General features: G+C 48.8%; 1 protein-coding gene across 3 annotated transcripts in view; it reads right to left on the reverse strand.

Moving 5' to 3' along the window:
* The window catches only part of nos1apa (nitric oxide synthase 1 (neuronal) adaptor protein a), a 452025-nt gene that overhangs the window by 110591 nt on the left and 313635 nt on the right, over nt 1-27799 (reverse strand). For all 3 annotated transcript variants that reach the window (XM_038794907.1, XM_038794908.1, XM_038794909.1), the window contains one exon: nt 20276-20384. In XM_038794907.1, the coding sequence (XP_038650835.1) occupies nt 20276-20384 (109 nt within the window). The remainder of the gene's footprint in view (nt 1-20275; nt 20385-27799) is intronic.

The raw sequence follows: 27799 nt of genomic DNA on the forward strand, positions 1-27799 counted from the left end.
TGACCCTCTGACAGTGGTGCGCTCCCTCAGTACTGCCCCTATGACAGTGCAGCACTCCCTCAGTACTGCCCCCCAGACAGTGCAGCGCTCCCTCAGTACTGCTCCTCCGACAGTGCAGCAGTCCCTCAGTACTACCCTTCTGACAGTGCAGCGCTCCCATCGTACTGCCCCTCCGACAATGCAACACTCCCTCAGTACTGCTCCTCCGACTGTTCAGCGCTCCCTCGGTACTGTCCCTCCGACAGTGCAGCACTCTCTCAGTAATGCACATCCGACAGTGCAGTACTGCTCCTCAGACAGTGCCGAACTCCACCAGTACTGCCCCTCTGACAGTGCAGCACTCCCTCAGTACTGCCCCTCTAACAGTGCAGCGCTCCCCCAGTACTGCCCCTCTGACAGTGCAGCACTCCCTCAGTACTTCCCCCCAGACAGTGCAGTGCTCCCTCAGCACTGCCAATCCGACAGTGCAACACTCCCTTAGTACTGCCCCTCCGACAGTGCAGCACTCTCTCAGTAATGCACCTCCGACAGTGCAGTACTGCTCCTCTGACAGTGCCGAACTCCCCCAGTACTGCCCTTCCGACAGTGCAGCACTCCCTCAGTACTGCCCATCTGACAATGCTGCACTCCCTCAGTACTGCCCATCTGACAATGCTGCACTCCCTCAGTACTGCCGCTCTGACAGTGCAGCACTCCCTCAGTACTGCCCCTCTGACAGTGCCGAACTCCCCCAGTACTGCCCTTCCGACAGTGCAGCACTCCCTCAGTACTGCCCATCTGACAATGCTGCACTCCCTCAGTACTGCCGCTCTGACAGTGCAGCACTCCCTCAGTACTGCTCCTCTGACAGTGTTGCACTCCCTTAGTACTGCCCCTCGGACAGTGCAGCACTCCCTCAGTACTGCTCCGCCGACAGTGCAGTACTTCCTCAGTACTGCCGATCCGACAGTGCAACACTCCCTGACTACTGCTCCTCGGATAGTGCAGCACTCGCTCAGTACTGGCCCTCTGACAGTGCAGCGCTCCCTCAGTACTGCCCGTCCGACGGTGCAGAACTCCCTCAGTACTGCTCCTCCGAAAGTGCAGCAGTCCCTCGGTACTGCTCCTCTGACAGTGCAGCACTCCCTCGGTACTGCCCCTCCGACAGTGCAGCACTCTCTCAGTAATGCACCTCCGACAGTGCAGTGCTACTCCTCTGACAGTGTTGCACTCCCTTAGTTCTGCTCCTCGGACAGTGCACCACTTCCTCAGTACTGCCCATACGGCAGTGCAGCACTCCCTCAGTACTGCCCCTCTGCCAGTGCAGCACTCCCTCAGTACTGCCCCTCCGACAATGCAGCACTCCCTCAGTACTGCCCCTCTGACAGTGCAGCACTCCCTCAGTACTAACCCTCTGACAGTGCAGCACTCCCTCAGTACTAACCCTCTGACAGTGCAGCGCTCCCTCAGTACTGCCCCTCTGACAGTGCAGCACTCCCTCAGTACTGCCAATCCGGCAGTGCAGCACTCCCTCAGTACTGCCCCTCTGCCAGTGCAGCACTCCCTCAGTACTGCCCCTCTGCCAGTGCAGCACTCCCTCAGTACTGCCCCTCCGACAGTGCAGTGCTCCCTCAGTACTGCCCCTCCGACAATGCAGTACTCCCTCAGTACTGCCCCTCTGCCAGTGCAGCACTCCCTCAGTACTGCCCCTCTGACAGTGCAGCACTCCCTCAGTACTGCCCCTCCGACAGTGCAGTGCTCCCTCAGAACTGCCCCTCTGACAATGCAGCGCTCCCTCAGTACTGCCCCTCCGACAGTGCAGTGCTCCCTCAGTACTGCCCCTCCGACAATGCAGTACTCCCTCAGTACTGCCCCTCTGCCAGTGCAGCACTCCCTCAGTACTGCCCCTCCGACAGTGCAGTGCTCCCTCAGTACTGCCCCTCCGACAGTGCAGTGCTCCCTCAGAACTGCCCCTCTGACAGTGCAGCACTCCCTCAGTACTGCCCCTCCGACAGTGCAGTGCTCCCTCAGTACTGCCCCTCCGACAGTGCAGTGCTCCCTCAGAACTGCCCCTCTGACAATGCAGCGCTCCCTCAGTACTGCCCCTCCGACAGTGCAGTGCTCCCTCAGTACTGCCCCTCAGACAGTGCAGTGCTCCCTCAGAACTGCCCCTCTGACAATGCAGCGCTCCCTCAGTACTGCCCCTCTGCCAGTGCAGCACTCCCTCAGTACTGCCCCTCCGACAGTGCAGTGCTCCCTCAGTACTGCCCCTCCGACAATGCAGTACTCCCTCAGTACTGCCCCTCTGCCAGTGCAGCACTCCCTCAGTACTGCCCCTCCGACAGTGCAGTGCTCCCTCAGTACTGCCCCTCCGACAGTGCAGTGCTCCCTCAGAACTGCCCCTCTAACAGTGCAGCGCTCCCTCAGTACTGCATATCTGACAGTGCAGCACTCCCTCACTACTGCCCCTCTGACAGTGCAGCACTCCCTCAGTACTGCATATCTGACAGTGCAGCACTCCCTCACTACTGCCCCTCTGACAGTGCAGCGCTCCCTCACTACTGCCCCTCTGACAGTGCAGCAGTCCCTCAGTACTGTCCCTCCGACAGTGCAGCGCTCCCTCACGACTGACCCTCTGACAGTGGTGCGCTCCCTCAGTACTGCCCCTATGACAGTGCAGCACTCCCTCAGTACTGCCCCCCAGACAGTGCAGCGCTCCCTCAGTACTGCTCCTCCGACAGTGCAGCAGTCCCTCAGTACTACCCTTCTGACAGTGCAGCGCTCCCATCGTACTGCCCCTCCGACAATGCAACACTCCCTCAGTACTGCTCCTCCGACTGTTCAGCGCTCCCTCGGTACTGTCCCTCCGACAGTGCAGCACTCTCTCAGTAATGCACATCCGACAGTGCAGTACTGCTCCTCAGACAGTGCCGAACTCCACCAGTACTGCCCCTCTGACAGTGCAGCACTCCCTCAGTACTGCCCCTCTAACAGTGCAGCGCTCCCCCAGTACTGCCCCTCTGACAGTGCAGCACTCCCTCAGTACTTCCCCCCAGACAGTGCAGCGCTCCCTCAGCACTGCCAATCCGACAGTGCAACACTCCCTTAGTACTGCCCCTCCGACAGTGCAGCACTCTCTCAGTAATGCACCTCCGACAGTGCAGTACTGCTCCTCTGACAGTGCCGAACTCCCCCAGTACTGCCCTTCCGACAGTGCAGCACTCCCTCAGTACTGCCCATCTGACAATGCTGCACTCCCTCAGTACTGCCGCTCTGACAGTGCAGCACTCCCTCAGTACTGCTCCTCTGACAGTGTTGCACTCCCTTAGTACTGCCCCTCGGACAGTGCAGCACTCCCTCAGTACTGCCCCTCGGACAGTGCAGCACTCCCTCAGTACCGCCCCTCTGACAGTGCAGCACTCCCTCAGTACTGCTCCGCCGACAGTGCAGTACTTCCTCAGTACTGCCGATCCGACAGTGCAACACTCCCTGACTACTGCTCCTCGGATAGTGCAGCACTCGCTCAGTACTGGCCCTCTGACAGTGCAGCGCTCCCTCAGTACTGCCCGTCCGACGGTGCAGAACTCCCTCAGTACTGCTCCTCCGAAAGTGCAGCACTCCCTCGGTACTGCCCCTCCGACAGTGCAGCACTCTCTCAGTAATGCACCTCCGACAGTGCAGTGCTACTCCTCTGACAGTGTTGCACTCCCTTAGTTCTGCTCCTCGGACAGTGCAGCACTTCCTCAGTACTGCCCATACGGCAGTGCAGCACTCCCTCAGTACTGCCCCTCTGCCAGTGCAGCACTCCCTCAGTACTGCCCCTCTGCCAGTGCAGCACTCCCTCAGTACTGCCCCTCTGCCAGTGCAGCACTCGCTCAGTACTGCCCCTCTGACAGTGCAGCACTCCCTCAGTACTAACCCTCTGACAGTGCAGCACTCCCTCAGTACTAACCCTCTGACAGTGCAGCGCTCCCTCAGTACTGCCCCTCTGACAGTGCAGCACTCCCTCAGTACTGCCAATCCGGCAGTGCAGCACTCCCTCAGTACTGCCCCTCTGCCAGTGCAGCACTCCCTCAGTACTGCCCCTCTGCCAGTGCAGCACTCCCTCAGTACTGCCCCTCCGACAGTGCAGTGCTCCCTCAGTACTGCCCCTCCGACAATGCAGTACTCCCTCAGTACTGCCCCTCTGCCAGTGCAGCACTCCCTCAGTACTGCCCCTCTGACAGTGCAGCACTCCCTCAGTACTGCCCCTCCGACAGTGCAGTGCTCCCTCAGAACTGCCCCTCTGACAATGCAGCGCTCCCTCAGTACTGCCCCTCCGACAGTGCAGTGCTCCCTCAGTACTGCCCCTCCGACAATGCAGTACTCCCTCAGTACTGCCCCTCTGCCAGTGCAGCACTCCCTCAGTACTGCCCCTCCGACAGTGCAGTGCTCCCTCAGTACTGCCCCTCCGACAGTGCAGTGCTCCCTCAGTACTGCCCCTCTGACAGTGCAGCACTCCCTCAGTACTGCCCCTCCGACAGTGCAGTGCTCCCTCAGTACTGCCCCTCCGACAGTGCAGTGCTCCCTCAGAACTGCCCCTCTGACAATGCAGCGCTCCCTCAGTACTGCCCCTCCGACAGTGCAGTGCTCCCTCAGTACTGCCCCTCCGACAGTGCAGTGCTCCCTCAGAACTGCCCCTCTGACAATGCAGCGCTCCCTCAGTACTGCCCCTCTGCCAGTGCAGCACTCCCTCAGTACTGCCCCTCCGACAGTGCAGTGCTCCCTCAGTACTGCCCCTCCGACAATGCAGTACTCCCTCAGTACTGCCCCTCTGCCAGTGCAGCACTCCCTCAGTACTGCCCCTCCGACAGTGCAGTGCTCCCTCAGTACTGCCCCTCCGACAGTGCAGTGCTCCCTCAGAACTGCCCCTCTGACAATGCAGCGCTCCCTCAGTACTGCCCCTCCGACAGTGCAGTGCTCCCTCAGAACTGCCCCTCTGACAATGCAGCGCTCCCTCAGTACTGCCCCTCCGACAGTGCAGTGCTCCCCCAGTACTGCCCCTCCGACAATGCAGCACTCCCTCAGTACTGCCCCTCCGACAGTGCAGTGCTCCCTCAGTACTGCCCCTCCGACAGTGCAGTGCTCCCTCAGTACTGCCCCTCTGACAATGCAGCGCTCCCTCAATACTGCCCCTCCGACGGTGCAGTGCTCCCTCAGTACTGCCCCTCTGACAATGCAGCGCTCCCTCAATACTGCCCCTCAGAGTGTGAAGCACTCCCTCAGCTATGCATTGGAGTGGCAGTGGAGGAATTGTGTTCGAGTCTCTGGAATATAGCATGCACCAACAACCTTCAAACTCAATATGTGAAAGCTGTGCCGTGAGCCAAGACTGGCACCTAGCTGAAACACAACAGATATTCCAATTGTCAAGAAACCAAAGAAATAGACATAGAGGATCATTAAGCGCTCATGTCCTTCTGCATCCTCGGATGTGTCCCTTTGGACAGTGCCTCTTCCGCTTCCTTAAGCCTAACAAACTTATCTAAAAGTTTCCTGTTACCCATCATAATATTGTCTTGATGAAAGGTCAGTAACCTTAACGGTTGGCTCTGTTTCTCCCACCACAGATGCTGCCTGACCTGCTGAGTGTTGCCACTGTTTTTATTTCAAATTTATATTTCCAGTATCTGCAGTATTTTATGTTTGTAATGATACTGTTTATCCCACTCTCGAGCACTTCAGGAATCACCTGCTCTTCAATACCCTTTTAAGAATTCGATGACCAGAAGCCCATGTTACATCAAATGTGTAGATAGCCCCAATATCGCGGTTTGGTGTTCGGTCTGAATCAGGAATTCTGTCTTCTATTTCCTGACTGAAAGGGTTCCTGGATCATCAAGATGAAAGCCAATAATTGAATTAGTTGCTTTAGTGAGCTGCGGCATCCATCCATTTCTTCTTAATGAATGCCAAAGAAATGCCCACTCCATGATTTACCAGTCCATTAGGAAGACTGTTCAATTTAATAACACTAAGTATGCAGTACAATTTATTAATGTTACTCAGAGTTTGCAAAGAATGTTACTACATTAGGCGGGGTCCAATAATTACTGTTGTAATGAATGCTTTAAATACCAGCTAAAGTGAAAGATAACACTGCATCTAAAAACAGAAAGCCTGTTGAGTGGTTTAAAATAAATAAAATGTAATTGTATGATTAGAAGCTGCACACTTAGTAACGGCTATTGCATGCACTTTATGGATAAAGGAATGACTTTCCATTGGACTGCAGCCAAATCCAAAACAATTCAATGTGGTGCCACCCCACAAACGCACTGCACGGTGTTGTTCCAGTCAACGTACATGCTTCAATTCCACTGTGGAAGATCAAGCCATTCTGAGCATCCCGAGTGATTATCAGGCTCGCTTCAGTCTTGCTGAACAGCCTAATCGGGATAGAAAAACAGGTGTGGACTAATGCCCCACCCTGAATACAATATTCTGCAACGGAATTCACAATGGGATGCATTGCCGATTTTTCTTTCTTTCATTTCTTCATGTGATGTGGGTGTAACTGGCAAGGCCACCATTTCTTGCCCATCCCTAATTGCCCTTAAACTAAGTGGAAGGTCTTGCTCGGCCATTTCAGGGGGCAGTTAAGAGTCAGCCATGTTGCTGTGGATCTGGAGTCACATGTAGGCCAGACCAGGTAGGGGTGGCAGATTTCCGCCCTTACAAGACATTAGTGAACCAGATGGGTTTTTACAGTCACCATTGCTGAGACCCGATTTATTAATTGGATTTAAATTCCACTAGCTGCCGTGGTGGGATTTGAGCCCATGTCCCCAGAGCATCGCTTGGGGCTCTGAGTTACTAGCTGAGTGAAATTGGGTGGGATGGCCCCCCCTTCCCCGACCTTCCCCGGGGCATCTTTTGCAGTGCCGGAGGCAGCCTGCCATTAATTAGCCAGTGGTGGAATCTCCTCAGGCTGCCGTTGTCAGTGGGGTTTGCACCTTTCTCTGTGGGGAAACCTGTGGCAGGGCTCGCCATCAGCGGGACTGGATGATCCTGCCAGCGGGAACGGCGGAAAATCCCACCCATTACTGTTATGCCACCATTTCCCCCTAATAGAAACACGCAGTAATATTGTGGGCTGCAACGGCTGACCATTATACACTTCAAGCAATACTTCCAGCTCGGACTGCCAACCCTACAGGGTGGTGTGGAGCCTCCAAGTGTTGAAGATTAATTTTCAGGTCCTGGTGAAAAACTACAGGGGCATTGAAAACAGTTGCGTTTTTCTCAATTTCCTTCATTTCGTTGGTTTTTAAAAATTGTAGATGGTGAAAAAGGACATTTAACTTGACAAGCATCAGCCAACTGGACAATGAAAAGTAATTTTGCATTCCAATTGGCTGTGTGACTACAGTGTGCCATGGGGATGGACTCATTGGGCAGCCAATGGAGGGAGGGTGGGGGTATATCCTGTGTTAAAGCCTCCAGGAATGCCTTCAACCATAGTAGGCAACCCTCCACACTCAAGTGCAGAGGTCATTGACTCAGAGCACAGCATTCTTCAAGTAAATGAAAGCATTAGAATAGGTCAATGAAAAATGCAAACTATGTAAGGTCTGTCAGGGGTCACAAATTGGTATTTGCAAACTGTCCTTAGGAGGCATCTCTAAGTTATTGTCTAACTATCGAACTGTGACTACAATGGAGCTCTGTGCTACAGGAGCACTGGCTTGGATTCTAACAAGGCAAGATCCTTTATTATGTAATGAGAATGTTCCAACAGCAGCCATTCTTTCTTAAAATGATAAATCAAAAGTACTTTTTTGTAAATCCTCAAAAGGTGAAGCATCTCTGCAGTTTTAAAACCAGCTTTAGAATCACAAGACCCTTCAGCCCGTCGTGTCTGGACTAGCTCTTTGTAGATCCATCCAACTAGTCTAATTTCTCTGCTCTTTTCCCTCAACCGTGTAAAACATTTTGCCTTCTGATATTTACTCATCTCTTTTGAAATTCACTATTGTATCTGCTGCCACTGTTCTTTCAGGCAGTACATTCCAGCTCTCTCGGCCAGAGGTAATCTACAGCTGTTAATTTTGAGACTACCTCCCAGAGGCCTCTTGCTTCACTGCACTCAAGGGCGGCTGGAGATCTCCTACTGAAGTGATTCACATGAGGGATGAAAGCAGCAGCACAGATCTACACCAAGTAGGACAATGCATTTAAGCATCACTCAGTATCTTGGTAAATGTTTTGCAGCATTGGAACAGGTAGTTTATAAAAGAAGACGTTTTCTGCCCTTCACAAATGCACTCACATCTATGATACTTTTTTTTTTAAGGAGGTTTCACCTGGGACGCTTGAAGGTTCTTCAAAGGCCGATTTAGTTATTCTTTTTGAAGTTGTGTGAAATGTCTGATTAAATCAGCTTATATGACGGTACAGATTTTCAAAGCAAGTAGTAGTTTCTCATTAGGAACTGTTCTTTAAAACACAATATCCACAAGCTGAGACAATATTTTAATATCTGACAGGGTATGCAGAATATAGTAATGCTTTCGGGCAGGAGAAGACCTTTGGTCCATCTAGCCCACCTGATCACAATAATCCTTGGTACATTTTGAATAAATCCAAATCCCATTATTGACAACAACCCATTTTTCTTCTCCTCTGGAAACCCAATCAGGTTCAATGAGAATGTTGTTAATACAGTGCATACACAAGAACTAGGATGAGGCCATTCGGCCCCTTGAGATTGCTCTACCATTTGACAAGATCATGACTGATCTGGTTGTGGCCTCAACTCCTCTCTCCTTTCTGGCCCTCATTACCCTCAACTCCCCTGTATATCAAAAAGATATCTAACACAGTGGTTAGCACTGGGACTGCAGTGCTGAGGACCCGGGTTAGAATCCCAGCCCTGGGTCATTGTCCATGTGGAGTTTGCAGATTCTCCCCATGTCACCCCACAACCCAAAAGATGTGCAGGTTAAGTGGATTGGTCATGCTAAATTGCCCTTAATTGGAAAAAAATATAATTCGGTACTCTAAATTTATTTAAAAAGATATCTAACCCAGCCTTGAATATATTCAATGATGCTGCCTCCACTGTTCTCTAAGGCACTGTTTTTCAAACTTTTTTTTCCCCCCATGGCTCACTTTTGCCAACCCATCGACCATGTGACCATGCCACACAACCTTTGCCACCCACGTCGGCCGACCTTCGCGACACATGTCACATTCGCTTACCTTTAATGCAAAAGGAGAGCCTGCTTGGTCCTCATGATCTTACTCCAATCAGGTTCACATGAGGAGAGGGCAATGTGCACAGCAGGTGCAGACTTCAGCCAGTACCTTCGTGCCGTCTTCATCTTTGTGGGAACGGAAAATCCAACCATGCATATGTAGGCCATCATGAAGGGCAATAGGACCAAACAACTTGTTTTACTCAGCACTGGATGTTCCCGGGAGATGCTACAGCAGAATGCTGACAGCCTCATGGGCTTTTGCATGTTTATAATGTGCTGTCACAGGCCAGGTATAACACCGTAGGGAGGGATTCTCTGGGTGCGCCTATTTGGTGACTGGAAATTCCTGCCCGACTTCAACGGGACTTTTCAAGGTCCGCATCCATTCCATGGCGATCTTGCAGCGAGTGGGGCAGAAGATTCCAGCCATAGTCTTTTTATTTGGAGTCAGCTGCAAGTTAATAACGGACTCTGGGTCTCAACCTCAAAAATAATTTTTCACCCATCCCTTCTTTCAAAATCTGAAACTTTGCTCATTTACCAGTACTTCCCTGCATATAGCATACATGGGCTTTGCATCCTTATTTGCAATGACACAATTGACAAAACCATGCCTCAAGGAATCATCTTTATATTGTTTTGTTCCCGAGCTAAGTTTCTTCTTTGTCAACTGTTAACCAGAGACTCTGGAGCTCTGTCCAGAGCTAACACTGGCACTGCTCTGTCTTTCCCTGGACTCTCCTGTGCAGCTCTCTCCAGCAAATTCAGAGGTGAGATCCTGGCCTGTAGGTACACTGCCTGCCTATTTGTGTCTCTGGCCATCTTACTTGTAAGAAAACGATTCACCTTCACGGTCCTTTGTCTTGCTTGCCAGCGGCTAGAATATGGAAGAAGCTCTCCTCTGTGATTTGGTGCCAAAAGCATGCACATAGAGGGCACTTGACGTCAAGTGTACGTGTAGGGAGTGTGATCTGCTCACTGCTGCCACTTCTGGCCAGAAGACTACACATAGCCTCATTTCCTTCTCAGTTAAAAGACGGCAGCAGTTGCCATTCTCAATAAAAATGCCAGTAGCAGCCATCGGGTGCTTCTCCCATGATTGGGACAACTGTGGGAACGCCATGCCCAATCACTCCGCAACTTTTCCGACACTTATCGCTGGGTTGCAACTCGCACTTTGAAAAATCCTGCTTTAGGGAACAGAATTTCTCAGAGGAAAAAAAATCACCTCCTCCTCATCCTTGTGTCCTCTAGTTCTAGCCTTCTCCTGGAATGAGAAATATCCTCTCAGCATCCACCTCGGTCAAGATCCCTCAGGATCTTGTATGTTTCAACAAGATCACTTCATCTGTACTCCAATGGGCATGAGACGAACATGTTCACCTTTCCTCATAAGGTAATTCTTCATCCCAGTGAACCTCCTCTCAACTGCTTCTAATGCAATTATATCCTATCTTTCGTGAGGAAACCTTTTTTGTAAAAAGCTCCTCTTCCTTTTCCTACTTTATTTTCTTGTCTTTGATTTGTAAGTATGATCTTTTGTACTTAAATCCATCACATTCCAGAAAAGCATACTTAGATCTAATTTGTCCAAACTCTTTGTCGCTTTAAACATTTCTGTCACATCCCCTCTCAGACCTCTCTTTGCAAAGGCGAAACAGTTAGGATTATTAATCGTTCTTTACATGCCTTTCCCTTACATATACACCATCCAAACATGGAAGTACATCACCATTCCTTTACTGTCATTGGTTCCAAATATTGGAACTCTCTACCAACCAGTCCTGTGGGAGCACCTTCACCACAAGAGGTTCAAGAAGGCAGCTCTCCAGCACCTTCTCAAAGGCACTTAGAGATGGGAAACAAATGCTGGCCTTGCCAACAACACCCACATTCCAAGAATGAATAAGCAAGAAACGTCTGGTCTCACTGAGGCCATTTTCTTTAAAGTGACCTTTCTGCCTTTATTTATATTCCATTCTACTTTGTGATGCGAAGTGAGGCCAATAACGTGAGTTCAATTCCCCTACCAGCTGAGGTTATCCATGAATTATTCTCAACCTTGTCCCGTGCCTGAGGTGTGGTGACCCTCAGGTTAAATCACCACCAGTCAGCTCTCTCCCTCAACGGCGAAAAAGGCGTACGGACATCTGGGACTATGGACACTTTACTTTATTCCATTCTATGCATCCCATTCCTCCCCCGGCTTTTTTTCCACAGACTGGGACCATTTTCCTGATGGTTTTAATCACTGACGACCCAGTATCATTTCCTAGCTCTGATACTTCAAGTATATTCCCATTTGGCACATACTCCACGTCAATCAACAAAATTAATTTGATTGTGAAGTAGCCAAAAAAAAAAAAAAAATCTGAAAGAAGGTGGAAGGACTGACGGATGAGAGGCAGAGGGAATGTGAACCGTGACAACATGGCTTTTGGGTTACTTCAGCATGAGGACGGAAGAGTTCCAACATTCAAGCGTTTTCAAAAATTAAGAAATTAAGGGGATGTTTCAACATGTGTCGGAGGGGCAGCTCAGCAAGGAATGACTGAATCTGCCGCACTGCGGGATTGTTGAAACTACCATCTCAAGATGTGAATGCAGAGCAGAAATGGCAGGAAAAGCACTGGGAGACTGCAGAATGTTTCAATCAACGTAAATGCCTTGTAGTGTAGGGTGGGTCTGACTTAATTATGCATCATCACCACTCCTGATCATCCAAGGTGAACCATTTTTCCATATCTTAAAGGTAAATAATTCAGCTCCTTTGACAGCTACTTGTTATCGCTTTCTCTTTCTATTTTTTTTCCAGCATTCGTAATTTGTTTGTCACATAAGCCTGTCTGTTACTTTTTATGTACAGTGGTCACCCAATCAGAATTTATGTTTCTATTGAAGCGCCTGCTGAGAGCCTTGGTGGGTGGAGGTGGGGGTGGGAGGCAGAGAAGACTTTTTATGCCTTTTAAAATTATTAAACAGGTCATCAGAGATGGAACATACCCTCTGAGGGGTAGATCTTTCCGTCAAATAGGCTATCTGTATGCAGATTGCTACTTTTTGCCATCAGTCTTCACTGACTCATTCAATTAGAATCTGTTTAGTTTTCACAAAAGTGAAAGCTTTACTGTTGTATTCTGTGTTACTATTCCAATCAATTTGCATTTCCTGCTGGTTACAGGAAGGATTTGTTGCTTCAGACAGGAGTCCATACGCACTATCTGTCAAGAATGCCTCTGGGACTGTAGTGACTGAAAGGGACAGCGGCATCAGGTAGCTGTGACATAACCAGCAGCCATTTCTTTCCAAATCATCCACATCGTTCCATGTGGCAACTTCCTACGCATTCCCAAAGTCAGTATGGAAGTGTCATTATCTGAATGCATGTGTAGCACTCTCGTCTCCGAGTCTGCAGATTGTAGGTTCAAACTCCCCACCAGAGACTTGAGCAGATCATCCAGCCTGATACTCAAGTATTACAGGGAGACCTGCCATCTTTGAGGTGAGATGTTCAATTGAGGCTCTTGTCTGCATGCTCAGATAGATATAAAAGATTCAACGGAATCCATGCCAAAAGAAAAGCGGGGGAGTTCACCCTGCTGCTCTGTGTGAAAAAGACTGCCGTGTTTCCCACATTGAAACAGTGATCCCACTTCAGAATAATTCATTGGTTGTAAATCACTTTAGGACATTCTGAGGCAATGAAAGGCACTATATAAATAATAGTCTTTCTTTCTTTCGCCTATCGTTTAGTAAGCTTTAGGAGGATATTGTTATATTGAGTACGTGAATCACTGTACATAATTTGTCCCCTTATTGTTAAATAATGCTAGTCCATTCACAGCATTAAACCTATACTAGTCACACCAAACCGTGATTAACTGTGATTCAGATGAAATGTGACTTGTGATAGTATTATTTTAAAATTATTTTGGGATCTATTGTGTTATTCTGTGAAGCAGGCTTGTGGGTCTGTGTGCCCCTCTGTGTGAAAATAATTTAATTAAAATGAAGTTGGATTGTCCACATGGTTTAGGAAATCAAAGGTGTGAAAGGCATGCATTTGAAGGTATGGTCAAGTGGATTTTCTATAAGTAAATAAACAGTGGGAAGATGTTTGCATTAGGATACAAGTACGTTTATTGTGATCAGTTGTTAAATATCAAAAGTAAGTAAAATACATTTACAGCTTGCAACAGTTTCTTACGTAAGCAAGGAAAGCTTATTAAATTTTATTTGACTTGAAAGTGGGGCAATAGGGCGAACATGAATGACTTTTATATTTTACAAAATTTAAGTTCAAAGAAGTACTAAGGACAGTGGAATCAAAGATGAAAGAGGAAAAGGATATTTAAGGAGTGTCATGTGAGTGTCCCTTTAAGAAATGTTTTTGTCTTATCACATGGCTTCAGTGATGTCATTGTGTGGGTGGAGCTGGGCTGTGGCTCTGGGTTTTACTTTTGCTTTGAGTTTGACCTGGTTGTGTATTGCACAGATTGGAAAGAAGTGTCTCTCTATCTTCAGTTTAAAAGCTATTTCCAGATAACCTGATAACTTAAAAGGGATAACTGTTTTCTGGAAGGAATTCAAATCTGCTGTTTTGGAAAGGAAACAGGTTTATCCATACCAAGTCTTAAAGATAGTAAGAGCCCTGTGTGTTCGGCCACACCTTTGAAAAGGGGTTCCTGGTTTATGGGATCTTGTTATTAAATTGGAAAAGTTAAAGGGGTAAATTTATTAAGGGTGATACATAGATTACTGTAGCTGTGTGGGGTATTTATGTTTGTAGTTGATAAAAATGCTTACTGAGTGTGTTTATCAAAATGTTAACTACATTTGTAGAATAAAGCTTGTTTTTTGATTAAAAGTGCTCAAGGCCTCTGTTGAATAACACCTGAAAGGCAGGCCCTTGTGCTCATCGTAACCAAAATCGATAAACAGTTGTAGGTCAGGTGAACTCCATGATATACTTTGGAGTTTTCTAAACCCTGGCCCGTAACAGGAGAGGTGTTAAGCTGTGTTTGGAGCTGGCTTTGTGAGACCTCTGGCGAGACTGGAATGAGGTTTAAATTGAGGGTCGCACAGTGGTTAGCACTGTTGCTTCACAGTGCCAGGGACCCAGGTTCAATTCCCGGCTTAGTTCACTGTCTGTGCGGAGCCTGCACGTTCTCCCCGTATCTGCGTGTGTTTCCTCTGGGTGCTCCGGTTTCCTCCCACAAGTCCCGAAAGATGTGCTGTTAGGGAATTTGGACATTCTGAATTCTCCCTCTGTGTACCTGAACATTCCGACGCTGGAATGTGGCGACTAGGGCCTTTCACAGTAACTTCATTGCAGTGTTGATGTAAGCCTACTTGTGACACTAATAAAGATTATTAAGATCTAAACATCCCTTGCAACTAACTGAAGGTTCTTTGAATATTTCCGCCCACATTTTCTTCCTTCTCCCCATTCTCTCATTGGCATTTCTATTGGTTAAATGATGAACAGGGGTTTGCCTTATGTGCCTCATTTAGAAACAGTACACAATCCAAATGTGGTGAACTCAAAAACCAAAAGAGAAATACTGCAGATTCTGGAATGAAAACAACTGATGAATACATACACAAAGCACAAACTTCCTCCAAAGGGAAGGGGATAATGGCAAGTTTATGAGGGTCACTGATTTGCAATGTCAGTCCCACCTTCCTCTCTGCAGGAATGCTACCTGACCTGCTGGGTCTTTGCAACATTGTCTGTCTTAATCCATGTAAATTAGACTTCTCCAATCCACTACTGCATCATATGGCATCTGCACACACAAACTAAAGCACACAGGTATTTCCAGAAGACAGTTGTTAAGGTGCCACATCAAAAGCTATTGTGGAAAATAAAAGCTCATGATGCAGGGGTAACATATTTCCTGGCTAACAGGAAACAGAGTTGGCACAAATGTTTTTTTTCCTGGGTGGCAGGATATGACGAGTGGTGTGCTACAGAGATCCGTGCTAGGCCCTCAACTTTTTACAATTTATATAATTGACTTGGATGAAGAGACTGAAGGTATGGGTGTTAAATTTGCTGACGACACAAAGATAGGTAGGAAAATAAATTGTGAAGAGGACACAAGGAGGCTACAAAAGGGACATTGGCAGTTTAAGTAAGTGGCAAATGGAGTATAATGTCAGCAAATGTGAAATTCTCCATTTTGGCAGGAAGAATAAAAAAGCTTATGCTCTAGGCAATTGCAGCAAGACTTCTTTACCCCTGTACTGAAGTCCTCTTGCAATAAAGGCCAACATACCATTTGTCTTTCTAATTATTTGCTGTACCTGCATGTTGTCTTTCAGTGACTCAAACAAGGACACTGTAATCCCTTTGCACATCAACACTTCCTAACCTCTCATCATTTAAGAAATACTCAACATTTCTGTATTTCCTACCAAAGTGGAGAACTTTGCATTTTTCTACATTACGGGCAAGAAATTTCCAGAAATTAGCAAAGGCTGATGACAGGTGGGAAAACTGCAGTGAAGCTGCCGACAGCAATGGCAGCTTTCTCCACGACATATCACTGGTGGGACGCCCTCTGATTCACCTGCCCCGTGAGCAACCTAGAAACCGGAGTATCAGTCCGCCATTTCTAAAGGCCGTCCCAGCGCAGAGAGAGCAAAGGAGTTCACCCTGGTACACCCACTGGCACTGCCCCCTGGCAGGACCTTCTCTACCCTGAGTGCTGCTCTCAACTGGACTCTCTTGCAAGGTTTGTACACTAAGTTCACGGCTTGGGAGACCTAATAATTAGATGTTCATTTATTAAAATGATGTTCCCGATGTTGGACGCAACTTTGCAATCGCACAATATTTTCTGCTCTCGTCGCCGAACCTGCCTGACACAAAGAGGACTGAAAAACACCATCTGCCACATTCGTGCCCACTCACCTTTATCTGTCCAAACCCCCTTGATATTATTTTGCATTCTTCTCACAACTCATATTCCTACTTAATTTTGTGCCCATTAACCAATTCCCAATACATGGCAAGATATTACCCTGAATCCCGTGTACTCTAACTTTGCTGACTAACCAGTCTGTGTCCTTATCGAAAGCCTTCAGCAAATTCAAATAAACCACATCCAATGGTTCCCCATATCTACTCTGTGTGTAACATCCTCAAAAAATTCAACTGGTTTGTCAAACTGGAGTTCCCTTTCGTAAGTCCATGTTGACCCTTCCCAATCCCACCATTATTTTCTAAGTGTCCAGTTATCACATACTTTATTATGGATTCTAGAAATTCCCCTACTACTGATGTCAGGCGAACAGGTCTGTCGTTCCCAGTTTTCTCTCTCCCTCCTTTCTTAAATAGTTGGGTTACATCTGCTACCTTCCAATCTGCAAGAACTGTTCCAGAATCTATAGAATTTTGGAATATGACCAAAAATGCATCCAATATCTCCACAGCCACTTCTTTCAGCACCCTGAGATGTGGTTCATCAGGAATGATGTGGTTCATCAGGACATTTATCAACTTTCAACCCCATTAATTTCACCAGGGTTCCTTCTTTATGAATACTACTTTATTTCCGTTCTTCATCCTCACTAGTCCTTTGGAGGGATGATGACATAATTCCAAGACTGACTTGGAGGGAAACCGGAATGCATTCCCACGCACTTGTTGTTGTTATTATTCTTCTGGGTGGTAGAGGTTGAGGGGTTGGAAGATATTCATGAAGGAATCTTGGTAAGCTGCTGCAGTACTCTGTAGATAGTACACACTGCTGCCACCGTGCACACTGCTGCCACTGTATATCAATGATGGAGGGAGTGAATGGTTAAGGTGGCGGTTGGGGTGCCAATGAAGTGGGCTGCTTTGTCCTGGATGGTGGTGAGCTTCTGGAGTGTTGTTGGAGCTGCACCATCCAGGCAAGTGGAAATTATTCCATCACACTCCTGGCTCATACCTTATAGATGACTGGCCAACTTTGGCAAGTCAGTATGTGAATGAATGCTGCTATAAATATGAAGTTACAGGAGAATCCAGCTACAAATAAGAAGTTATAAAATTTAAATGAATAATTCTCGTATGAAGTAGGAATTAAAATTATAAACACAGTTCTTCTGCCGGACAAAGGTTTAAATATTTATAAACATGTCTGGACATAATTGTGTGCCCAAGGACATCAACATCCTGTGGCACAGAATATGATACACCCTCTAACACAAGGCAGTCCTGAAAAAACAGGAAATGAGCTCAACATTATCTCAGTCAGGCACTGATAAATTTTAAGTGACTACAATCTAACTATGGATAACTTTTAAGGATGACCCTAAATAACTTGTTAACTGAATCCTGGAAACAGTGTTATAAAGAAGTGACCATTTTCTGCATAAAAGAAACTTATTGCGGATGCTGGAATCTGAAACAAAAAGAGAAAATGCTGGATGATGTCAGCAGGTCTGACAGCATCTGTTGAGAGAGAAGGGAGCTAACGTTTCGAGTCTGGATTACTCTTTGTCAAATCTTTGATGTTATCCCCCTTCTCTCTCCACAGATGCTGTCAGACCTGCTGTGAGTGTCCAGTATTTTCTGTTTTTGGACCACTATCTGCATCTTTCAGTATCCTGTTTGATTGAGGTACATTGACTAAAAATGAAGGATATTGATAAAAAAAACAAAGGATGTTGTCCAGCATTTGTATGCAAAATGCTTCCTGCTGGTTTAGTTCTTTTAGGATATAAATTCTGGAACTACACTGTAATTTGTTTAGATTTGTTGGATTCACTCCAGCATCTCTCAAGGTAACAGTGATGATAGCTATCCCCTGAATTGGATAGAGGTATCTTGCTAGACTTGTTAACTTTCTACTCATGGATTTAAGGCAAATACTACTTTAAATATTGACAGATATCATAAATAGTTCTCCGTAACATTAATAAGACTTCACCATAATAAGGATTCACCATTAGAAACAAGATTATACATACTTTTCTTGAAATTATTAATGTTTTGATTCATCAAAAGTGAATTGCATGTCCGGTCCTTTAATAAACGATTATATAATTTGGAAAATATATTGTCTTGTACAATCTTCTGCATTCAAACTCAAAAGAACATCTGTACACTCTTCAGTGGAGAGGTAAAATGTTGAGGAGAGATGCCCAGACCCTTATAATCTAGCTAAAATATGTTAAAAAGCCTATCTGGAGGATGGTAATATTCTCTGGTGGTTCCTTTCCTTCGTAAGAGTTAGATCAATTCTTCAAACCCATATAATTGTTTGTGAGGTCTGTCTTTCTCAATCGCAAGTGAGATTGATCATTCAAGGAGTATGCTTGATCCAGAAAAGGCCCAAAAAGGGGTCAGGATTAGAATCCACTTCAAGAAGGTGACTCACTTGTCATAGAATTCCCAGCCTCTGACCTGCTCATCTGGACACAGTGTTTATATCACTCACTCAGTTAATAGCAACCAACCCCCACCCGCACCCCCCACCCCTTCCCCAAAGATATCAAGGGAGATAGTTACATTCTCTTGTTGAAGATGGCCGTTAGCTGGCATTTGTGTGGTGTAATTGTTACTTGCTATTTAACAGCTCAATCCTAAATGTTGTCCTGGTTTAGCTGCATGTGCCCACAGACTGCTTCGTGTCTGAAGAGTCGCAAGTGGTACTGAACATTATGTAGTCATCAGCGAACATCTCCACTTCTGACTTCATGATGGAGGGAAGGTAATTGTAGCAGCTGAACCTAATTGGACTTTGGACACTGCTCTGAAGAACTTCTGCAGTGATGTCCTGGGGCTGAGATGATTGACCTCCAATCACTACAACCATCTTCCTTTGTGCTGGGTATAGCTCCAACCATTGAAGTGTTTCCCTCTGACACCTATTGACTTTATTCAGGTTTCTTGATGCGACACATGATCAAATGGTACCTTGATGTCAACTCAGTCACCCTCACCTCACCATGTGATGCCATGTATGTCACCATTGTAATGAGTGACTGTTGTTCAGAAGAGAACAGTGCAGCAGCTTTCCCAAGCTCCTGCCCAATCCTTGCAGAAGTGAAAAGGGAAACCGATTCAGAAATGACACTGAAATGTTGGCAGCACAACGAGTAAGGTTCGAACTTCCTGCTGTACTGGATTCTCGATATGGCTACCGAGTGGAGATCAGGGTTGACTCTGGAGGCAGAACGGGGAGAAGGAAAACTAGCTGAGAAACATGGAATTCTTTTTATGGGCTGCTCTTGGTATTCTCATGTAGTCAACTGAGACTAACAGTGGTAGTGATCTGGAAACTGGGCACAAGCGGCACCTCAGATATACAAAATGTCCATCTCCCAAAAGGGATGTGGAAGGGAAGCAAAGCAGAGGTGTAGTTAAAATACTCCATTTAAGAAGGAAAAGGAAAGGCATTATTGAATAGGGTAACCGCTTTTCTCTAGAACAGGAAGACTGAGGAACAATCTGATGGAGGTATTTAAGATGATGAAAGTGTTTGATAGAGTTGATGTAGAGTGAATATTTCCATTTGTGAGGGAAGATCATGGGCTGGATTCTCCGGCCCCCTCCAGCGTGTGTTTGTCAGTGGCACGGTGTTGAGTGGTGGCAGGATTTTCCATTCCTGCCGTTGTCAATGGGTTTTCCCATTAAAGCTACTCCATGCCACTGGGCAACCCGCAGGCTGGAGCCCACTGCCAACAGGAAATCCCAATGGTCGGGGTATTCTGGCCCACATCTCGAGACCAACATTAGACGGCAGTCACTAATAAATCCAAGAAGGAATTGAAGATAAACTTATTTACTCAGAGAGTGGTTAGAATGTGGAATTTTCTACCACATGGAATGGTTGATGAGACAAACAGCATAGATGCACTTAAAGATAAACTGGACAAACACGAGGGAGAAAGGAGGACGGCATAAGGTTATGCTGATAGGATGGCATGTTGGAGCGGGGGAGGAGGCTTGGGTGATGCATTAGCATGGACCAGTCGGACTATACGACCTGTTTTGGTGCTGCATGTTCAATGTAACTCTAAGCAAATTCTAGAGTATGCGTTCTATCAATTGTTACCTTCTTTTTAGATTTGAAGACATTGCATCTGAAAACGTTGCTGGAACCATCCCTGGCGATGTAACTGAAGATCTTGAGGTCTTGGGAGTCATGTGACACATAGAATATCCTGTCAGGATTGAGTGTAAAGAAAGCCGATTAGGGTGATTGCAGACTCACATCAAGTCTCACATCACAAAGGGTAAAAGCAGAGATTTGCAGAGGCTTATTTTATAAAGCATCGAGGCCAGGGACGGGAGCCAAAATACGATAATTTCAGCCCTCATTCATTATTAAAGAACTGTGTTGCAGTTGCCAGGCAACGGTGCACTACTGCTGATATACTTTGTGTCCTGGAGACGTAAGCCAATCTCAGGAGTACCTGGCTAAAGGTGATCAATTGGAATTGTTAACCTTTAGTTTCTTTGGAGAAAAGCAAAATACAGCAGATGCTGGAAACTCAAAATTAAAAACAGAAAATGCTGGAAATACCTTCCGGCAGAATCGGTAGGGAGAGAAACAGAGTTAACCAACTTTGGGGTTGTGGCCCTTCTTCCGAGCTGAAATTATGTACAACAGATGCTGTCTGATTTGCTGGAGCTTTCTGTTTTCATAGATCATAGAATTTTCAGGGCAGAAGGAGGCCATTCGGCCCATCGAGTCTGTACAGGCGTTTGGAAAGAGCACCCTATCTAAGCCCACACCTCCACCCTATCCCCGTAACCCAGTAACCCCATCTAACATTTTGGACACTAAGGACAATTTAGCATGGCCAATCCACCTAACCTGCACATCTTTGGATTGTGGGAGGAAATCGGAGCACCCGGAGGAAACCCACGCAGACACGGGGAGAACGTGCAGATTCTGCACAGATGGTGACCGATTTCATTTCATGAGATTTGTGCGAGAATCGAACCTGGGACCCAGGAGCTGTGAAGCAACTGTGCTAACCACTGTGTTACCATAGCGCCCTTTTTAATTGCACATTTTCAGAGGAGCACAGTGGTTAGCACTGCTGCTTCAAGGCGCTGAGGACCTGGGCTTGATCCCAGCTCCGGGTCACTGTCAGTGTGAAGTTTGTACATTCTCCCCGTGTCTGCGTGGGTCACACACCACCACAACACAAAGATGTGCAGGCTAGGTTGATTGACCACGCCAAATTGCCCCTTAATTGCAAAAAACCAATTGGGTACTCTAAATTTATATTAACAAAAATTAAATTGCAGATTTCCAGCTCCAGAAGTAATTATTTTTTGTCAGTGTCGTCAGGGTTTGATTGTCCTCTCATTGTCATGGGAATATCTCACATTTCAACTTATGAATTGCCAACAGGTTAGAACGAATCCTCCCCGTGTCTGCGTGGGTTTCGCCCCCACAACCCAAAAATGTGCAAAGTAGGTGGATTGGCCACGCTAAATTGCCCCTTAATTGGAAAAAAATAATTGGCTAATCTAAATTTAAAAAAAAAAAAAGGTTAGAACGAATCCTCAAAGGTGAAGAGGAATAATACAACTTTCCACAAAAATAAAGAATTTGGTTTTAAAAGAGGTTGCTCGAACGACTGCTGCAAATTTATAGAATGCATTAGGGTTAGTTTTCCAAGCCCCATTAGTTTTCCCAAAAGTATCATTTCCTTTTATTAGCCTGATATCATAAAATAATTACGTTAATCTCATGAAATGAATCCTTTTGAAGAATCTGGGATTTTTTTGTGATCTTTTTTCAGAAATACCAGCAGCAGGAATCTCCTTTCCTGAGGCTAAGATGGGCGGCACGGTAGCATACTGATTAGCATTGCTGCTTCACAGCGCCAGGGACCCAGGTTCGATTCCCACCTTGGGTCACTGTCTGTGTGGAGTCTCCATGTTTTTGCTGTGCCTGCGTGGATATCCTGAGGGTACTCCGGTTTCCTCCCACAAGTCCCTAAAGTCCCTAAAGTTAGGTGAATTTGACATTCTGAATTTTCCCTCAGTGTACAGGTGAACAGGGGGCGGAATGTGGCGACTAGGGAGTTTTCACAGTAACTTCATTGCAGTGTTAATGTAAGCCTACTTGTGACAATAAAGATTATATATATAAGTGTTGTCACTGGCGCAGGATTTGTGGAGTTCCACGACAGCAAAACTGGCGTCACACCTGGACCGATTCAGTGACTGTTAAGGGGCTAGCACCGGCACCACGTGGAACACAATCGATTCCCATGAGAAATGGTGCAGGACTCGTTGGGTCCGAGATTGACACTCAGGAGACTGACAAGCTGCAGCCGCATTTGCATGTTACAATCCCCACATACAACATCCCAGCCAATAAGATAGCAGCAAGGAGTGCGGCCCCGAGTTCACAGTCGCGAGCTGGAGACCCTCCTGGGCACGGTGGAGGAGAGGTGGGCCGCCCTGTACCCCGGCCCGGGAAGGAGGCTGCCAGCTGCTGCCATTCGCAGTGTCTGGGCACAGGTGATGAGCAGCATCAGCAATACTGTATGGACTGGCCAGGAATGCCGGAAAAAACTGCACGACCTCAAGGCAGCCAGGGTGAGTAGGCAGCACTGTGCTCCTGGCACTAACCCGTGTCCACGCACCTGTAACCCTACCTCCGAACCCACACCCTGCATCACAATTCGGCACCCATACTGACCGCCATGGCTGGGTGCCCTGGCCACTGACCCCACCAGCTACCCACCCCCTGGGCTGCATGCGTCAGACTGTCTAACACGGTCGTTTTCTGTACTCACCACCCCACCCGAGGAGAAGGTCATTCATTTTTATAAAAATAATTTTTATTGGACTTTTTTGAAAAATATATATCAACAAAACAATAATCACAATAACAATAATAGTAATAAACACCCCCCGGCACACGTAACAACGCATATAGCAAACCCCCCCCCCCCCCCCATCCCCCTCAACCCCAATAAACAACAGAATAAATTAACAATAAGCAAATTAACTTAAACACTATCCCCCTGAACCCCCCCCCCCCCCCCCCCCCCCCCCCCCCCCCCCCGGGTTGCTGCTGCTGCTGACCTAATACCTTATCGTTGAGCCAGAAAGTCGAGGAAAGGCTGCCACCTCCTAAAGAACCCTTGTACCGACCCCCTCAGGGCGAATTTGACCCTCTCCAACTTAATGAATCCCGCCATGTCGTTAATCCAGGTCTCCACGCTCGGATGTCTCGCATCTTTCCACTGCAGCAAGATCCTCCGCCAGGCTACTAGGGACGCAAAGGCCAAGACATCGGCCTCTTTCGCCTCCTGCACTCCCGGCTCCACCCCAACCCCAAATATCGCGAGTCCCCAGCCTGGTTTGACCCTGGATCCCACCACCCTCGACACCGTCCTTGCCACCCCCTTCCAGAACTCCTCCAGTGCCGGGCAATCCCCAGAACATATGGGCATGGTTCGCTGGACTCCCCGAACACCTGACACACCTGTCTTCGCCCCCAAAGAACCTACTCATCCTAGATCCGGACATGTGGGCCCGGTGCAGCACCTTGAACTGGATGAGACTAAGCCTCGCACATGAAGAGGAGGAGTTCACCCTCTCCAGGGCGTCCGCCCATGTCCCCTCCTCAATCTGCTCCCCCAGCTCCACCTCCCACTTAGCCTTCAGCTCCTCTACCGATGCCTCCCCCACCTCCTGCATTACCTGGTAGATGTCAGACACCTTCCCACCCCCGGCCCACACCCCCAAAAGCACCCTATCCCTTACCCCCCACGGGGGCAACAAAGGGAACCCCTCCACCTCTCGCCTAGCAAACGCCTTGACCTGAAGGTACCTGAACATATTCCCCAGGGGGAGCTCAAACTTCTCGTCCAGTTCACCAAGGCTCGCGAACCCCTCGTCGATAAACAGGTCTCCTAACTTCCTAATGCCCGCCCTGTGCCACCCCACAAACCCGTCATCCATGTTCCCTGGGACAAACCGATGGTTCCCCCGCAGCGGGGCCTCCACCGAGTGAGAAGGTCATTCATAACCGCCAGGAGCGGGAAAAAACTGGCGGGGGACCGTCGGAACTGCGGCCCAACACCGTGGTAGATCAAAGGGCCTTGGACATGGTCGGCGGCCTGGAGGAAAGGGAGGTCACCGGAGCGGAGGTCGGCCGTGGGCAAGGCATTGAGATCCTGCTGAGTAGTGGTACCCCATGACACGTGTGTCAACACCCCACCACACATTGACTACCGACACACACCACTCTCACCCTCACCCCACACCACCTTGACCAGCGACCCACACCACTCTCAGCCTCACCCCCACCCCCACTCCTCCCCAGCCACAGTCTAATTGTGCATCTTGTCTTGTGTCTTGCAGGAACTGCTGGTGATGGGGAAGGTCCATCGGGTGTCCCCCGCCCCCAGCCAGTGCCACAGTCGGAGCTCCCCCGTGAGCCGAGCAGTGACGCTGAGAGCTGCTCAGACAGCAGCCCTCTGCCTGAGACTCAGGACACCCCGGAGCTCAAGTCTGACGATGACACGGATTTCCTGTCACAATTGTCTCCAACATCCTCCACCATCCCAGAGACACACAACTCTGTTCTGCACTTTAGTGAAGAGGCTCCTGGGACACTATCTGGTGCGCACTGTACTCATGCTCTGGTACATCAGGTGGAGGTAGGAACTCCCAAGGGAGTGGACGATCGGAGGGGGGGCCGACCCCTGGGACCAGCTGCCATTCAGACGGTTTTGTGCTTCTGGAAGTTGCATCGATTGTGGAGATGCATTCACAGAGACAGGAACTACATGAGGATTGTCAGCGAGTATCCAGCACCTGCAGGCGCTGGTGGCGGAGTCCAACTGTGTGCAGGAGCAGGAGTTCCGGCTATGGATCAGCATGTCCAAGGCCTGGGGCATTCTGTGCAGGCTCTGGCTGAGGCCCAGCTCAGGCATGCCGCCTCACAGGCAGCCATGTGCCACAACCACCTGGACATCGCAGCGGCGCTTCTGAGCGTGGCCCAGTCACAGCAGGCCATGGCTGGGAATGTTGGCGGCATTGCTCAGGCCCTGCCCGATGTGACGCAGCCACAGAGGGAGGTCGCACAGTCCCAGAGGGAGGCGGCGCAGACACAAAGGGAGGTGGCCCAGTCCCAGAGGGAGATGGCGCAGTCACTGGCTGATGTGACACCGGCACAGAAGGTGGTGGCACAGTCAACCGGTGATGTGGTGCAATCTCAGACGGAGCCGATCTACTCCCTGTTCTCCATGGCTGTGAGCATGCAGACACTGGTCGATACCCAAGGGGGACTCCAGGACTGGCAGCAGCAGGTGGCGGGGGAGCCTCAGAGGATAATTACACACGAACCCCCACCCCATGGAGTAGCCTGGGGGCCATTAGGCACCCCAAGGGAAAAGGAGGTGATGGGGTCCGTGCCGGTAACTCCCGCGGGGAGGGGGGGCGGAATGGGCAAATTGTTGTGGGGGGCATGCATCCCGTCGATCACCCCCTTGACCCGGGGCATCCCATCGATGGTGGTGAACCCCGTTGCCCGGGCATCCTGTTGGGCTCTGTCCACATGGAAGTGGACGTATTGAGCTACCTGAGCATCCTGGAGAAGTCCCCACTCGGCGAAAGGAAGGACCCCGTTGTGGAAAAGTTCAGGGCAACCGTCACCTTGACGGCCACCAGGAGTGGGTGTCCTCCCCCATATCCCCATGGTGCCAGGTGTGCCATAATCTGGCAGATATGTCGCACTGTCTCCCTTCTCAACCGGCGTCTTTGACAGCAAGCCCAGTCCGGTAGTTCCTCGAATGACAGACACTGCTGGCACATGCAAGGCTTCACGTGGCGTCTCCTTGGCACCTCCTCCCTCTCAGCCTGTTGGGCGGCTGGCTCTCCATCCTGGGCAGCTGCCTCATGTTCCTCTGGGGCATACTGCACTGCTGTAGCTTCCTCCTCCTCCTCCTTGGGCAGTGCCAGCTCGTACAGCCGCAGGGTATCCTCCAGGGGATGAAAGGCCACCATTGCTGGTTGAATTCCAATATCCATTGTCTCCAGGGGATGAAAGGCTTACATGTTAGCATGGTGCGCACACCCATCCCTGATGCCACGGGTACTGTCGGCTGGTGTTGCCCTTGCCAGTGGTACACTCCACAGCATCACCGTGCTACTGTGGCCGCTGCCCTGGGTGGGCCACCTGATGCCCCGCCGATGGGTGGCGGCCAGGTTGGGGGTGAGGGGGGGGTATGAGGTGTGGGGGTGGGGGCACCCATAAGATCGGTGTCAATCTGCAGAATCAGGGGCTAATGTGGGTTGTCAGCGAGGTGCGCAGCAAGATGGCTGCCTTGCAGGCCGCGGCAATGGCGGTCCGTGCCTCGACACTGCCCCAGTCCTGTGGGGAGGGGTCATCCCGGCCACTGGCCCGTTCCCCCATCACCCCCTCCCCCCAAAGCCTGGCAGGGGCCCCCCACACCAGCCAGCCCGGCCAGTGTCCGGCCCGGCAGCCCACAGTCGTGCCTCTCCGTGTCCTACTTCCTCTCTCTCCCTCATTAGTCACGACGCCGGTTTCACGATTGCTTAAAAAATAAATTTAGAGTACCCAATTATTTTTTAAGGGGCAATTTAGCATGACCAATCCATCTAACCTGGATATCTTTGGGTTGTGGGGGTGTAAACCACGCAGACACGGGGAGAATGTACAAACTCCACACGGACAGTGACCCAGGGCCGGGATTCTAACATAGGTCCTCAGCCCAGTGCTAACCACTGCGCCACATGCTGCCCTGGTTTCACGATTTTTAAAAGCACAAGTGAACCGCGCCGTCGGTAACTCAGCCTATTGGAGGCGGCGAATCATGGAGGCCCTGGAGAATACCGGGTCAAGCCCGCTAATGATCTGCAAATGGTTTTTAATGTTCGTGCATTCCAGACAGCATTGATGGCCCTGTCGTGATGTGGGAAAATTGCGATTTGGCGTCAAATTGGCACCAGCCGCAATTTTGGCGTCAGAACCTATTTTACGCCCAATTGCGTTTCCTGATTTTGCCGGCAGCCAACGGAGAATCCCACCCCAAGTTCTTTTCCTACAGTGCTCAGAATAATTGTGTTGCCAGTGTCCCTTGGATAAAGGGTTTAAAATGATCTGAAACATGTTGCTCAGAAACAAAATAAATAAGACACGGAACTGCTTTAAATTCTAATTATCGAGGGTCCGCATGGTGGGATAGTGGTTAGCACTGCTGCCTCACGGCGCCGAGGTCCCAGGTTCGATCCCGGCTCTGGGTCACTGTCCGTGTAGAGTTTGCACATTCTCCCCGTGTTTGCGTGGGTTTCGCCCCCACAACCCAAAGATATGCAGGTTAGGTGGATTGGCCACTCTAAATTGCCCCTTAATTGGAAAAAATGAATTGGGTACTCTAAAATTTAAAAAAAAATTCTAATTATCTCCAGAACAGATTCCTGTAGATTATCTAAAAGAGGTACACAGGCATTTCAAAGTCTCCACTGACATTGGATTGCTTCAGTCCAGTGTTGTGTGTATATGTTCTTTTTTATTTATTGTTTCATCGGGTATGGACATCGCTGGAAAGGCCAGCATTTGTTGCCCATCCCTAAT

This window comes from Scyliorhinus canicula, chromosome 4 (assembly GCF_902713615.1).
Source record: "Scyliorhinus canicula chromosome 4, sScyCan1.1, whole genome shotgun sequence".
In the NCBI taxonomy this organism is placed as follows: domain Eukaryota; kingdom Metazoa; phylum Chordata; class Chondrichthyes; order Carcharhiniformes; family Scyliorhinidae; genus Scyliorhinus; species Scyliorhinus canicula.